General features: G+C 37.3%; 1 protein-coding gene across 1 annotated transcript in view; it reads left to right on the plus strand.

The window, feature by feature from the left end:
• Positions 1 to 9,604: 9,604 nt before the first annotated feature.
• Positions 9,605 to 16,521, plus strand: part of LOC142233878 (band 7 protein AGAP004871-like) — a gene marked incomplete at its 5' end in the record, with an annotated part of 140,305 nt that continues 133,388 nt past the window's right edge. Inside the window, 1 exon segment of the mRNA XM_075304941.1 lies at positions 9,605 to 9,714. Within this exon segment, the coding sequence (XP_075161056.1) occupies positions 9,605 to 9,714 (110 nt within the window).

Below are 16,521 nucleotides of genomic sequence, written 5' to 3' on the forward strand. Positions count from 1 at the left end.
TATCATCATAGGTCGAAGTATATATTATCAAAGTGAAAAAATTACGTTCTAATAGAAACCTTTTTTTATATCCTCCACCATATAATTGGGGGTATATTAACCCCCTAATGCCCCAATTCTTTTGCCAGCTGATTAAATTGTCAATGTTAACAACACAAAAGCAAGAGAACTAAGCAAGAAAAATGTATACGGTAAAATTCAGCATATGCTGCAAAGCCTCTTGAATAGTTTCAAATAAGTTTTCTTTTTATTTTGCTCATTTTTGTTGTCTTAAGGTGAGTTTTACTAAAACCTTCATTATTAAATGAAGCCCGCCTAAAGGAGGGCTTGGGCATTAGAGGGTTAACTTTGTCATTCCGTTTGTAACACATCGAAATATTAAGGTAAGACGCCATAAAGTTTGTATATTCTCGGTCGTGGTGAAATTCTGAGTCGATCTAAGCATGTCCGTCCGTCTGTCTGTTGAAATCACCCTAACTTCCGAACGAAACAAGCTATCGACTTGAAACTTGGCACAAGTAGTTGTTATTGATGTAGGTCGCATGGTATTGCAAATGGGCCATATCGGTCCACTTTTACGTAAAGCCCCTATATAAACGGACCCCAAATTTGGCTGAAATTTGGTACATGGTGTTAGTATATGGTCTCTAACATTCATGCAAAAATTGTTCCACATCGGTCTATAATTATATATAGCCCCCTATAAACCAATCCCCCGATTTGGTTCGCCGAGCCTCTAAGGGAAGCAAATTTCATCCGATCCGGCTGAAATTTGGTACATGGTGTTGGTATATGGTCTCTAACAACCATACAAAAATTGGTCCACATCGGTCCATAATTATATATAGCCCCCATATAAACCGATCCCCCGATTTGGCTTTCCGAGCCTCTAAGAGAAGCAAATTTCATCCGATCTGGCTGAAATTTGGTACACGGTGTTGGTAACAACCATACAAAAATTGGTGCACATCGGCCCATAATTATATATAGCCCCCATATAAACCGATCACCAGATTTGACCTCCGGACCCTCTTGGAAGACCAAAATTCATCTGATTCAGTTGAAATTTGGTACGTGGTTTTAATATATGGCCTTAAACACCCATGCAAAAATTGATCAAAATCGGTCCATAATTATATATAGGCCCCATATAAACCGATCCCCAGATTTAACCTCCGGAGCCCCTTGGAAGAGCAAAATTCATCCGATTCGGTTGAAATTTGGTACGTGATGTTAGTATATGGTATCCAACAACCATGCAGGAATTGGTTCATATATATATAGCCCCCATATAAACCGATCCCTAGATTTGGTTTTGGAGCCTCTTGGAGGAGCAAATTTCTTTCGAGTCAGTTGAAATTTGGTACATTGTGCTAGTATATGGCCGTTAACAACCATGCCTAACTAGGTCCATATCGGTCTATAGTTATATATAGCCCTCAGATAAATAGATCCCCAATCACACAAAAATTGGTCCATATCAAGTACATAATTTTATATAGCCCATATTTCACTTCTGGCTCTCTACGTACCGTGCAAAAGTCCATATCGATTCGTAATTATTTGTAGACTTACCTATACATGCCTTTTTTGTCTAATATATACCACGTGTGGACTAACTCACAATTTAGAAAACGATGTTAAGAAGTTTTATGTTAAGATACCACAACCCAAGTAATTCGATTGTGGATGACAGTCTTTCGTAGAAGTTTCTACGCAATCCATGGTGGAGGGTACATAAGATTCGGCCTGGCCGAACTTACGGCCGCATATACTTGGTTTTATTTAAATTTTTATGTGTCGAACCAAACATGTAAACGACAAGTAGGGTCCTAGCGCCGTCAATGGTTTGATGTTCTCAGCAGCCAATTTCCCATCTTCTAAAGTGTATTGTCTTTGGTAGAAACTAAAGGTATGCACCAAAGACAATACACGTAGGAAGATGGGAAATTGGTATGCTTCACACCAAATGTTGCATTGACGGTGTTAGTTCCATACATGTTTGTAATTTTTTATTTGTTTTTGGTTTTTATTTTTTAAATGAAAAATTTAATTTTCTTAATGAAACAATGTTAAATTTTAGGCAACAACAAAAAAAAAATTACATTTTCTCCTTAATGGAAATTCATTTCCTGCACTCAATTTCTTTTTATTTGAATTTTAATGCTATGTCAATACTTGTCGTATACGCGTTTGGTTCGATAAGCGAAAAGTATGGACCTAACTCCGTAAATGGTTTGATGTGCTCAGTGGCCAATTCCCCATCTTCCTACGTTTATTGTGTTTGGTTTTCACAATCATATTTGAATTTTCATTATACGAAATGTTCTAAGACATGAATAGAACTTTCAAAACCTAGCTATAGGCAGAACTTTCAAACATCAAATAAAACAAATATCAGAACATAACCTACACAGATTTTTTTTTTCTGATTCAATCACGAAATTAATTGATCCAATTAATTTTTTAATTGATATGTCTTCAATCAAAGAAATTATAGTATCAATAAAAAAATTAATTGACAGCCAATTAGAAAATTAATTGATCTAACTAAAAAATTAATTGATACTATTAATTTGTGTGATTGATTTTTGTTTCAATTAAAAAATTTGTTGAATCAATTAAATTTTGAATTGAATATTTTTTAAAACTCAATTAAGATTTTAATTGGAAAAATTTTCGAGAAATTTTCTTCTGCGTACGCAAACTTGGTTGCAAACGAACGATGTTTTGAAAGTTCTATTCGAAACCAAGGATAAAGATTGCAAGCATTGTACATATTTGTTGTGCTTGTTCGATTGGCTTTTGTTGTATTTAAGTTTTCAAGTCATACCGCTGTCGAATGAGGGTTTTGTTAAGTTTGTTCGGCGAAGCGCTGATGTTCTACATGTTCTATAAAACTCCAAGCCATTTGAAATCGCTTTCAAGCATATTTGTGTAGACCTTTAGTAGAAAACAACAAAAATAAAACAGAAATATCATAATTTTAAGGGAGACCCTTCTTCGGCTCGGTATCACTACTACAAACCTTAAGCAAAGATCGAAATCGTTCGATCCACGTATACTTTCTGTATGTGTATGTAAGCAATTATTTTAAGTGTTTGTAATTGGTGTTTTATTGTATTTTAATTTTTTTTTGTAAGAATTGAAAACAAATAAATAAATGTTACCCCATAATGCTTGTTTCATACTTGCAATAAGATGTGCTCTTATGTCCAAGAATACGGTTCATAACACTAGTTTACACTGAAAATGTACATTTGATGAGAGGTGATTTTTTTTATGTATTTTGATCTGCTGAATTCGGAAAAAAATGTTAACAAAATTTTTTAGTTTTTCGCTCTTTTTTCACTAAACAAATTATATCTCGAGTATCGTTGTTGATACTTAAATTAAAGGTATGAGATGACGAACAATCGTGTATAATTGGATCGGTAATAATTTAAGTGGTTCAAAACAAAAATGCATTTTTGTGTGGGTGAGTTGCTCATATTTGCATGATTTGACATCAGATTTGTTCACTCAATTTTGTCATTTTTCGGTCGTTTTTTTTTTTTTAGTTGGTTTACTTACGTTTGAGTATCATCTATACGACCATGAAGACAAACAAATTTCGTTTTTCAATGGTTTGTACTTTTCCGGCTGAAAAAAGTCACTGTAAAATATGTTTTTTTTTTGAAAATTTTCCTTCTTGCATTGATATTTTTTGAACCACTTAATTTATTACATATCTAATTATACACTATTGTTCGTCATCTCATTACCTTTCCTTTAAGTAACAACAATAATATCATAGGACATTTCTAACCTTAAATATAATTTGTTTAATGAAAAATGAGCGAAAAACTAAAAAGTATATACGGCCGTAAGTTCGGCCAGGCCGAATCTTATGTACCCTCCACCATGGATTGCGTAGAAACTTCTACGAAAGACTGTCATCCACAAATGTCAACTCACATGGTTGTTAAATATCATATACTACCACCACGTACCAAATTTCAACCAAATCGGATGAATTTTGCTTCTCCAAAAGGCACCGGAGGTCAAATCTGGGGATCGATTTATATGGGAGCTATATATTATTGTGGACTGATAGGAATCAATTCCTGCATGGTTGTTGGATACCCTATACTAACATCACGTACCCGAATGGGAAGAATGCTCCGGAGGTCAAACCTGGGGGTCGGTTTATATGGGGCCTATATATAATTATGGACCGATATCGACTAATTTTTGCATGGGTGTTTTAACATCACGTACCAAATTTCAACTGAATCAGATGAATTTTGGTCTTCCAAGAGGCTCCGGAGGTCAAATCTGGTGATCGGTTTATATGGGGCTATATATAATTATGGACCGATATAAACCAATTTTTGCATGGTTGCTAGAGACCATATACTAACACCATGTACCAAATTTCAGCCGGATCGGGTGAAATTTGCTTCTTTTAGATAACTCGCAAGCCAAATTTGGGGGTCCGTTTATATGGGGGCTATACGTAAAAGTGGACCGATATGGCCCATTTGCAATATCATCGGACCTACATCAATAACAACTACTCGTGCCAAGTATCAAGTCGATAGCTTGTTTGGTTCGGAAGTTAGCGTGATTTCAACAGACGGACGGACGGACATGCTCAGATCGACTCAGAATTTCACCACGACCCAGAATATATATACTTTATGGGGTCTTAGATCAATATTTCGATGTGTTACAAACGGAATGACAAAGTTAATATACCCCCCATCCTATGGTGGAGGGTATAAAAATAACGGGAACTGTTCCATAAAAAAATTTATTTCGAATTTGGTAGATCAAAATATATAAGAAAAGTCACATCTCATCAAATGTACATGAAAAAAATTTATTTTGTAAACTAGTGTAATCTGTCTGTATATGAGGGTGTTATCATATAACAGCTCTATGTGTGTGTGTGTGTGTGTGTGTATCGTTTTGTTGTTATCATTCATTACGCTTACTATAAAAGCTATGTTCTTACACTTGATTGTTGCTGTGTTCTACAGAGATTTGCAGATGCAAACCTCCATACATATACAAGCAAAACAGTCTCACACACGTTCAAACACTCTCATGCAAACAGAACAATAATCGTGTATTAAGGTCAGAGAATAAAAGAGAGAGAGAGAGATAGTGACATGTGTGTTTCTTGTTTGTTTTTCTGTTTCTGTGTATTTCAGATTATGGAAGGGGAGCAGTCCTACCAAGAGGATATGATAGGCGGGCTAATGTCCGTAGACTAATTGTTGGATGTAAGTGATTTATACGAAGCCAAAGGTCCACCATTTTAGCAGTTCGCGGCCATTCATTCAAGGATACTCCGCATAACACACGAATGCTTTTCGAAGCAATAACATAAGGCACTCGTCATTGCATTTGCATCCAGGCCATATGATCACAAATATAAAATAAGTCTTCGATCTAACAAAGACAAACACATTATTTTGTCAAAATTCGTTTTCATTATTAAACATAGTTCCCTTCAAGAGCGATACAACGATTATAACGACCTTCCCATTTTTTGATACCATTTTGGTAGTACTCCTTCGGTTTTGCCTCAAAATAAGTCTCAGTTTCGGCGATCACCTCTTCATTGAAGCCAAATTTTTTCCCTGCGAGCATCCTTTGGAGGTCTGAGAACAAGAAAAAGTCGCTGGGGGCCAGATCTGGAGAATACGGTGGTTGGGGAAGCAATTCGAAGCCCAATTCATGAATTTTTGCCATCGTTCTCAATGACTTGTGGCACGGTGCGTTGTCTTGGTGGAACAAAACTTTTTTCTTCTTCATATGGGACCGTTATGCCACGATTTCGACCTTCAAACGCTCCAATAACGCCACTGTTGATGGTTTTTGCCTTCTCAAGATAATCGATAAAAAATTATTCCATGCGCATCCCAAAAAACAGAGGCCATTACTTTGCCAGCAGACTTTTGAGTCTTTCCACGCTTCGGAGACGGTTCATCGGTCGCTGTCCACTCAGCCGACTGTCGGTTAGACACAGAAGTGTAGTGATGGAGCCATGTTTCATCCATTGTCACATATCGACGGAAAAACACGGGTGTATTACGAGTTATCAGCTGCAAACACCGCTCAGAATCATCAACACATTGTTGTTTTTGGTCAAATGTGAGCTTGCGCGGCACCAATTTTGCACAGAGCTTCTGCATATCCAAATATTGATGAATGATATGACCCACACGTTCCGTTGATATCTTTAAGGCCTCTGCTATCTCGATCAACTTCATTTTACGGTCATTCAAAACCATTTTTTGTTTTTTTTATACCCACCACCATAGAATGGTGACGGGGGTATAATAAGTTTGTCATTCCGTTTGTAACACATCGAAATATCGATTTCCGACAATATAAAGTATATATATTCTTGATCAGGGAGAAATTCTAAGACGATATTACGATGTCCGTCTGTCTGTTTGTCTGTCTGTCAGTTGTAATCACGCTACAGTCTTCAATAATGAAGCAATCGTGCTGAAATTTTGCACAAACTCGTCTTTTGTCTGCAGGCAGGTCAAGTTCGAAGATGGGCTATATCGGTACAGGTTTTGATATAGTCCCCATATAAACCGACCTCCCGATTTGGGGTCTTGGGCTTATAGAAATCGTAGTTTTTATCCAATTTGCCTGAAATTTGAAATCTAGAGGTATTTTATGACCATAAAGAGGTGTGCCATATAGACCGATCTCCCAATTTTACTTCTTGCGCTTATAGAAACCGCAGTTTTTATTCAATTTACCTGAAATTGGAAATCTAGAGGTATTTGCAGGACCACAAATACGTGTGCCAAAAATTGTGAGTATCGGTCCATGTTTTGGTATGGTCCCCATATAAAACGACCTCCCGATTTGGGGTCTTGGGCTTATAGAAACCGTACTTTTTATCCAATTTGTCTGAAATTGGAAATCTAGAGGTATTTTCGGGTCATAAAGAGGTGTGCCGAAAACGGTGAGTAGGTCCATATTTTAGTATAGCCCCCATAAGAACGATCTCCCGATTTAACTCCTTGGGTTTCTAGAAACCGTAGTTTTTATCTGATTTGCCTGAAATTGTAAATGTTCTGGTATTTTAGGCTCACAAAAACGTGTATCGGATTAACTTTTTATCGGTACATTTGGTAATGCCTCCATATAGACCGACTTCACTTCTTGAGGGTGTAGAAGGCGCACTGATCATGAAAATCCCGAATCTGATATAGTCCTCATAGGTGAAATCTTTAAATTTATCTTCGGGAAGTGTCCTCAAGTCCTCAAGCCCTCCTGAAATTTCAAAGCAAACCCTAATATTTGGTTCTTGGTGGTGGGTATTTAAGATTCGGCCCGGCCGAACTTAGTGCTGTATATACTTGTTTTTTGATGTTTTCGTCGGTAACTACCTCTTTCGGGCGTCCACCGTCCTCCGTGATCATTTCACCAAGCTTGAATTTTGCATACCAATCAATTATTGTTGATTTCCCTGGGCAGAGTCCGGAAACTCATTATCAAGCCAAGTTTTTGCTTCCACCGTATTTTTTCCCTTCAGAAAACAGTATTTTATCAAAACACGAAATTCCTTTTTCCATTTGTTTCACCATAACAAAAGTTGCTTCACAAAAGACGCTCTATCTCACAAACTAATTGACTTACAGACGTCAAATTTTGACACGAATCATTTGAATGTTGGTACTATATAATATGCATTTAATACTAGCGGCGCCATCTATGTGTCAGACCGGGGACTTATCAGCCAACCTGTTAGATCACTCTTCAATGATTGCCATTGGTTGTAGGCAATGGTGATGACATTGGTAGTGAAGAACATGACAACCAATATATAAAGTTCAGAGATGATTTATGGCCCTGAGGTCCATTTATGTAAAACCAGATATTTAATAATACGTTCACAAAAAAAAAAAAAAAAACAAACAAAATCTCTTTCAAAATCTGCTATAAGACCATGTACACAACTGGAATTTTTAACGTTCTTTAGCAATTTTCATTACAGATTTTTATATGACTTTGTACATACGGCTTTATTTGTGTTTTCGCATATTAGAGAAGTCTTTATGCTGGCCGAAAACGAATGGAGCTCAAATGTTTACTCCGATCTAATGTTAATACAAAAGAAATCCAATAGTTAATTTTTTTGAGTACTAACAATCAGTGTAAAGGCGGGTATTAAGCTTGTAATTAGCCGCTAATCAAAAAAAAAACAATTTTGGCAAATTTTTGTTATAATTTGATGAGGAATGATCCAAAGTAACAATTAAATATTTCGAAATTAATTATTAAAAAATTATAATTTTTAAATTAATTTTTATATATTATATTTTTTAAATTAATTGTTTAAAAAAACATGAAAAAATGGCTACTATTTTAGGGCAATAAAGTGAACTGAGTATCTTTCCCCATGTTCATGAAGATCCGATAATGCTACGTTAACTAACGAATTTTTAATCGGTACCATGAATATATCTATCAACTTGGTTATATATTCCATATGCCAGTTACATGCAAAAAAAATTCTTTCCTTCCAAACGAAATTTTAGACAAACAAAGGTCGTTTCCCATTTGCTTTTCGCTCTAAGGAAGTTTAGTTGGAAGAAAGGTATTTACTTTTTGTGTTAAACGTTTATTCTTTTCCAGGATGTAAAAACAAGTTCATAAAGACTAAATCAAATAAACAATCTTTTATGGCTAATTGCATTTTCCCTCACATCTTTCTCACTTATACGAGGTTTTTTAGTTTTTAGCACCTTTTTCTGTAATACAAAAAATGTAGAAGCAATTATTCGATTTTATGAATTTTTTGCATTTAACCTTTCGCCTGAACGGAGCGAACATACAATTTGTAAGCCAACACTGAGCTATGTAGCTGTTATTGTCGTGAATAGACAATTATCCATATAAGTTAAATTTATATAGCATAGGTTGCGGCGCCCACGAGCCGCTTAAAAAACTTTATTTAAGTTTTTTAGTCGATATAAACGAAATGGACTGTGTTGTTGGTTCAAAAATATATTTTTTTTTTTTTATTGAAAAAATAAAAATTTTGTAACAAACGAATTTTTGATAGTTTAAAATTTCCGAAGCAATTCAAAAAACTCTAACAAAAGAAAACGTTTTCGGTACACGTTTTCCTAACGTTTTTTTTCTTTGCGTGTAGGAACTTTACTGCTGAAAAATTTTCAGATAAAGTTAATATATAAAGAAGACATTTTCAATTTCTCTTAACTGGCAGTTAAAGCCTTACGGAGCTACATGAAAGTGGCTGTTAAACTAAAAAAAACTTAACTAAATGTTTATTATTTTTTTTTTTTTTTTTTTTGGAAACAAAATAAAAATTATTTAAATACGCCTATCTCAACGATATCTCAATTTTTTTTTATCTGTATGAACATTTGAGATTTGTAATGGGAATTTAGTGCTAAAAATCAATATTTCTTACCTAGAGTGAACATAGTAAAAGATATATACTATGAAACTTCCTTAGTTTTGTTATGTTTTACCCCAAGACACAATACAAATGCAACTAAAATGAATCTACTAATGGACTATCTTTAATTTTTGTGCTTTTTCCTCCATTTCTCTATAGCGGAAGAGGATACTGGCGAACAATCTTCAACGTGTGGAACATTACTGATATTCCTGTCGGTGGCTTTGGTGATTTTGACCTTTCCATTTAGTCTATTTGTTTGCTTGAAAGTGAGTATTTATCAATCTATATATATATGCAGGGTGGTTAATATGTAATGCAACAAAGTAAAGCGCCTAAACGACATAGTGGTCAGGGTATAATAACTTTGATCTGCCAAAAAATGTGCCTACCAAAAATATTGATTTTAGACCCCACAAAATATATACACATCGACTTAGAATCACCTCCTGAGTCGATCTAGCCCCTGGTGTCCGTCCGTCTGTCCATGTATTTGTTGTTCACAGGTCGCAATTATTAACCGATTTAGATGAAATTTTGTACAGGGTGTTTTTAGGGCACAAGGACGAACGCTATTGAATTTGGAAGAAATCGGATCAAATTTAGATATAGCCCCCATATATATGCCTCGCCCGATTTCGACAAATTACTAACCGATCGTCCTCAAATTTGGCACAAAGCAATCTTTTTCACCTTTCAAGTCTGCAAAATTTCATCGAAATCGGTTCAGATTTAGATATAGCTCCCATATAAAGGGTGATTCTTTTGAGGTTAGGATTTTCATGCATTAGTATTTGACAGATCACGTGGGATTTCAGACATGGTGTCAAAGAGAAAGATGCTCAGTATGCTTTGACATTTCATCATGAATAGACTTACGATCTGCCACAACGTCGAATTTTCAGTGAATGGGCCCTAGAAAAGTTGGCAGAAAATCCGCTTTTTTATCGACAAATTTTGTTCAGCGATGAGGCTCATTTCTGGTTGAATGGCTACGTAAATAAGCGAAATTGCCGCATTTGGAGTGAAGAGCAACCAGAAGCCGTTCAAGAACTGCCCATGCATCCCGAAAAATGCACTGTTTGGTGTGGTTTGTACGCTGGTGGAATCATTGGACCGTATTTTTTCAAAGATGCTGTTGGACGCAACGTTACGGTGAATGGCGATCGCTATCGTTCGATGCTAACAAACTTTTTGTTGCCAAAAATGGAAGAACTGAACTTGGTTGACATGTGGTTTCAACAAGATGGCGCTACATGCCACACAGCTCGCGATTCTATGGCCATTTTGAGGGAAAACTTCGGAGAACAATTCATCTCAAGAAATGGACCGGTAAGTTGGCCACCAAGATCATGCGATTTGACGCCTTTAGACTATTTTTTGTGGGGCTACGTCAAGTCTAAAGTCTACAGAAATAAGCCAGCAACTATTCCAGCTTTGGAAGACAACATTTCCGAAGAAATTCGGGCTATTCCGGCCGAAATGCTCGAAAAAGTTGCCCAAAATTGGACTTTCCGAATGGACCACCTAAGACGCAGCCGCGGTCAACATTTAAATGAAATTATCTTCAAAAAGTAAATGTCATGGACCAATCTAACGTTTCAAATAAAGAACCGATGAGATTTTGCAAATTTTATGCGTTTTTTTTTTTAAAGTTATCAAGCTCTTAACAAATCACCCTTTATATGTATGGCCGGATTTTGCCAAAAACCCTTATTTATCAACCCATCTTACTCTAAGTTGGCTAGATCCAAACCTCTAAATTTCATCGAAATGGTTTCGGATTTAGATATAGCTCCCATATATATGCATCGCTCGATTTTCCCAAATTTGGTCATAATACTCATATTTATTAACCAATGTTACTCAAATACAAGGGGAGAGTCGCTAATAGAGTTTATTTTGCGTACTAATCTGGTAGTTTGCAACAAGGGAGATGCCCCAACCTTTGTCACTAAAAACAGGCAAGAGGTTTTGGACATCACCTTGGCTTCGCAAGAACTGAATGAAATGATATCTGAGTGGCAGGTTTTAAGTGAACACAGCTTCTCAGATCATCGGTACATCAGTTTCAAATTTGATGTTCATATCACCAAGACCATATTTCCGCCAAATGTTAGGAAAGCTGACTGGAATAGGTATAGGGAATCGTTCAATATGATGATACCGGAAATAACAGAGACAAATATGAGAAATGTGCAAGATATCGAACACGCAGTGGAGCGGATTACTAAGGCCTTCAACATCTCACTGAAAGCTGCATGCCCTAGAGGAAAGCCAAGGGGGAAACATCGACCACCATGGTGGTCTACGGAATTAAGTAATATGAGGAAATCCTGCAGGAAGCTCTTTAACAAGGCAAAGTCCACCAGAGCTCCTGAGGACTGGGACGCTTACAAGAAGAATCTGAGAGGAAACAAGCGAGAACTGAGAAAGGCTCAGCATAACTCTTGGAATGATTACTGCAGCAGTATTGAGAATACGTCCGAGGCTTCCAGACTACGGAAGGTTCTAGCATCCACCAACTCCGCTCCAGGTTTCATTAAAACATCGGAGGGCAATTGGACAACGTCCAGTGAGGAGACGCTGGAGGTACTATTGGACACATATTTTCCTGGAAATCAGACGGTTGAACCATGTACTGGCGGTGCCACAGTTGCTCAGCGGTCGTTTCCTGTCGAAACTATCGGAAACTAGGATAAGATGGGCGCTAAATAGCTTTGGACCATTCAAATCCCCCGGACCTGATGGAATTACTCCGTCGGATTTACAAGCTGTAACTGACAAAATTATCCCCTGGTTGTCGGTGATATATAAAAGATGTATCAACTTATCATATATCCCAGGAAAGTGGAGGGAAACAAAAGTCGTTTTCATACCTAAAGCGGGAAAAGCCTCTCACTCGAGGGCGAAGGATTTCCGACCAATCAGCTTATCCTCATTCCTACTTAAGACTCTGGAGAGGATGATAGATATTTATCTTAGAACTAGCATCGATTCAAGTTTGTTCTCGAAACGACAGCATGCATACTCGAAGGGCAGGTCTACTGAGACCGCATTACATGAACTGGTCAGCTTTATTGAAAGCTCACTATCTGTCAAAGAATACACAATCGTGGCGTTTCTAGACATCGAAGGGGCGTTCAATAATGTCCATCCGAGCTCGATATTAAATGGACTGACAACTCTGAATGTTGATCCATGTATACTCAGGCTGTTAGACGAACTGCTAATGAAGAGACGTGTTTCAGCCACACTAGGACAAGCAAACATACAAAGGTATGTGAACAGAGGCACTCCCCAAGGAGGAGTTCTATTACCTCTTCTTTGGAATGTTGCTATAAATAGCCTTCTGGTTACTCTAGAAAAAGAAAGGATAAAAGTGGTGGCATACGCAGATGATGTGGCTCTAGCAGTCAGGGGAAAATTCCCATCCACAATCAGAGATATTATTCAGAGGGCCCTCCGGATGACTGAGAAATAGGCGAAAGACAATGGTCTTGGGGTAAATCCTGCAAAGACAGAATTAGTCATGTACTGCAAAGATCGCAAAACTCCCACGGTGAGGCCTATTTCCTTAGGGGGTATTGAAATTCCCTTTGGTGATTGTGCAAAATACCTTGGCGTTATTTTGGACAGGAAGCTGAACTTTAAGTATAATATTGAAGAAAGGGCGTGAAAGGCAACTGTAGCTTTGTACTCGTGCAAAAAGGCAATAGGAAAAAAGTGGGGACTAAAACCAAAAATTGTGCATTGGCTATACACGGCAGTGGTTAGACCTATCATGCTATATGGTGTTGTAGTCTGGTGGCCGGCACTTCAGAAACCGACTTGTTTAGATAAAGTTCAGCGTATGGCGTGTTTGTGTATTTCAGGCGCATTCAGCAAGACAGGAACAAATTCCCTTAATGTCATGCTGCATCTATTGCCTTTAGACATTTTGGCCAAACAGTCAGCTGCAACAACGGCTGTGCGGTTGCGCGAACTATCGCTGTGGTCGGAAAAAGGTTACGGTCACAGTTCTGTCCTCAAAATAATGGCAGATGTGCCTAACGTAGTGGATTACACATTGGCGAGTCCACTTTTCGACAAAAAGTTTGAGACTCTAATCCCCAACAGTGAGGCGTGGTGCACACAGACCCCGGGGAATAAAGAATATATAGATTTCTACACTGATGGCTCCAAATTGGATGGACAAGTGGGGTGCGGAGTATATTCTAATGATCTGGAACTTCGAATAGCGTAAAGATTACCTAATCACTGTAGTGTTTTTCAGGCTGAAATATTAGCAATAAGAGAAGGGCGAATTGGCTGAGAAGTAATGTTCCAAAAAATGTGGGCATTAATATATACTCAGACAGTCAACCTGCAATAAAATCCTTGGACTCTGTGTTCCTCAACTCGAAAACGGCCATCGACTGCCGCAAATCTCTCAATGAGATGGCTGAGCAGTACAATATTCACCTAATATGGGTGCCTGGCCATAGGAACATACCGGCGAACTGCGAAGCGGATGAGTTGGCAAGGCTAGGGACTACCTTACATATTCCAGGGGAACTAGAATTTGTTGGTATTCCCCTAGCTACCTGCAAGCTCATGCTGCGTGAGAAGGCTGTTATGATGGCAAATGTTCGATGGCAGAATTGCAAGGGTTGTAACGACACCAAGCAAATATGGCCCCATTTCAACTTAAACCGCACACTAGATATGCTAATGTTCTCGAGACGTCAGATATCACTCCTGATATCTGCTATAACGTGTCGCTGCCTGATAGGCGATTTTGCAAAAACTATTGGCGCGAAGTATAATGACTATTGTATGAGCTGTCATGATGCGGAGGAAAAAGAATCAATTAAACACCTCTTGTGTGAGTGTCCTGCATTTTGTGTAAAGCGCAAGCAACTTTTAGGAGCGTATAGCTTCAGATTACTGGCGGATTTGGAAAACGTTAACTTAAGCAGTCTGCTAATGTTTTTGGAACAATCTGGTTGGTTCAACAAAGAAAAATAATCAAGAAGGTTCAGCGGTTATAAGTAGAAGTGCCCATATGTAATAGGTACTTTTAGTTAATGTGGTATCACGATGGACTGAATAGTCTAAGTGAGCCTGAATCTTAATCGGGCTGCCACTTTAACCTAACCTAACCTACTCAAATTTTGATGTACTAGCCGATCGTATTTAGACCTACATATAGCTCTTACATAATAATATTGTCCGATTTTTAAAAAAATTTGTATTTATTACCCACTAATTGAGCGATTTCCTCTTTTAAATTATGGACTTAATATAATTGGCATTCTAACTCTGCAGATATTAAATCAAGAACACGCAGAGAAGAAACATAATTGTCACAATCATATTCGATGAGCAAAATAATATGATAGGAGCTATTTTTGCGGCGACCATGTAACATTTTAACCTGCAACCATGATGGCTCAGTGAACATGGTTCTCAGAAAAATATAATTGTCCTCATCTAAAATGTTGTTACATTGCTAAAAAGAATTTTGTTTTCGTTAAAAGACAATGATCACGATCTAAAATGTTATGGTATTCGTCAAAAATGTTTTTCCTCCAGTCAAAAGAACATGGTCACAAACTAAAATGTTTTGATCTTTATGAAAAAACTTTTTTCGTCGTCAAAAAAAGGATGTCACTTGAGAAAAGAAAACAAAAAATTAACTTTATTTATTTGTTTCTATTTATTTATAAAATAATTCGTTGTTTATTTGTATTTATAAGCAAACATCACATATTTTTACACATTCTATTTTTTTCAATTTCAACAATAAGTAATCATTCCATATTTACCTCATGCCCAGGAGCCACCGTGGTGCAATGGTTAGCATGCCCGCCTTGCATACACAAGGTCGTGGGTTCGATTCCTGTTTCGACCGAACACCAAAAAATTTTTCAGCGGTGGATTATCCCACCTCGGTAATGCTGGTGACATTTCTGAGGGTTTCACAGCTTCTCTAAGTGGTTTCACTGGAATGTGGAACGCTGTTCGGACTCGACAAAAAGGGGGTCCCTTGTCATTAGGCTTAACATGGAATCGGGCAGCACTCAGTGATAAGAGAGAAGTTCACCAATGTGGTATCACAATGGACTGAATAGTCTAAGTGAGCCTGATACATCGGGCTGCCACATAACCTAACCTAACCTAACCTAACCTAACCTACCTCGTGCCCATCAAATGTACCAACGCTGACATCATGTAACTGCAAATAAAAACATGTAGTAACGGCCGTAAGTTCGGCCAGGCCGAATATTTTGTACCCTCCACCATGGATTGCGTAGAAACTTATACCAAAGACTATCATCCACAATCGAATTACTTGGGTTGTGGTATCTTAAATCGTTTTCTAAATTGTGAGTTAGTCCATACGTGGTAAATATTAGACAAAAAAGGTATGTGTAGGTAAGTCTACAAATAATTACGAATCGATATGGACTTTTGCTCGGTACGTAGGGAGCCACAATTGAAATATGGGGGTCGCTTATATGTGGGTTATATACAATTATTGATATGGACTAATTTTTGTGTAATTGGGGATCGATTTATCTGAGGGCTATATATAACTCTAGACCGATATAGACCTAGTTAGGCATGGTTGTTAACGGCCATATACTATCACAATGTACCAAATTTCAACTGACTCGGAAGAAATTTGCTCCTCCAAGAGGCTCCATCGGTCGGTGTTGAATCCAACATTCAACAAGCCGTGAGATCATTCCATTTATTTTCTATTATTATTTTTTATTATTGAATTACTCATCAATTTTTATATATATATAAGTTTGATCATTTTCCCTGAATTTATCTACATTTCATAAGATGTGAATTTTCATACCCTGTGAAGTATCCATAAACTTTAATTTAATTTCGCCGTAAACTTTTTGATAATATTTCTGTCCTTTTTCCTACAATTGAATTGAATTCATATTATGGCCTGGTGCCTCTTTAGTTTTTAAGTTAGTTGCTCAATAACTCACAATAAAGTCGGTTGAAGCCGTGTACTGTTAAAAACGAAATATTTGAGGTTTTCGTCTTTTATTCCAATCGGCTTCTAGCTC

This window comes from Haematobia irritans, chromosome 4, assembly GCF_050003625.1.
Source record: "Haematobia irritans isolate KBUSLIRL chromosome 4, ASM5000362v1, whole genome shotgun sequence".
Classification (NCBI taxonomy): Eukaryota; Metazoa; Arthropoda; class Insecta; order Diptera; family Muscidae; genus Haematobia; species Haematobia irritans.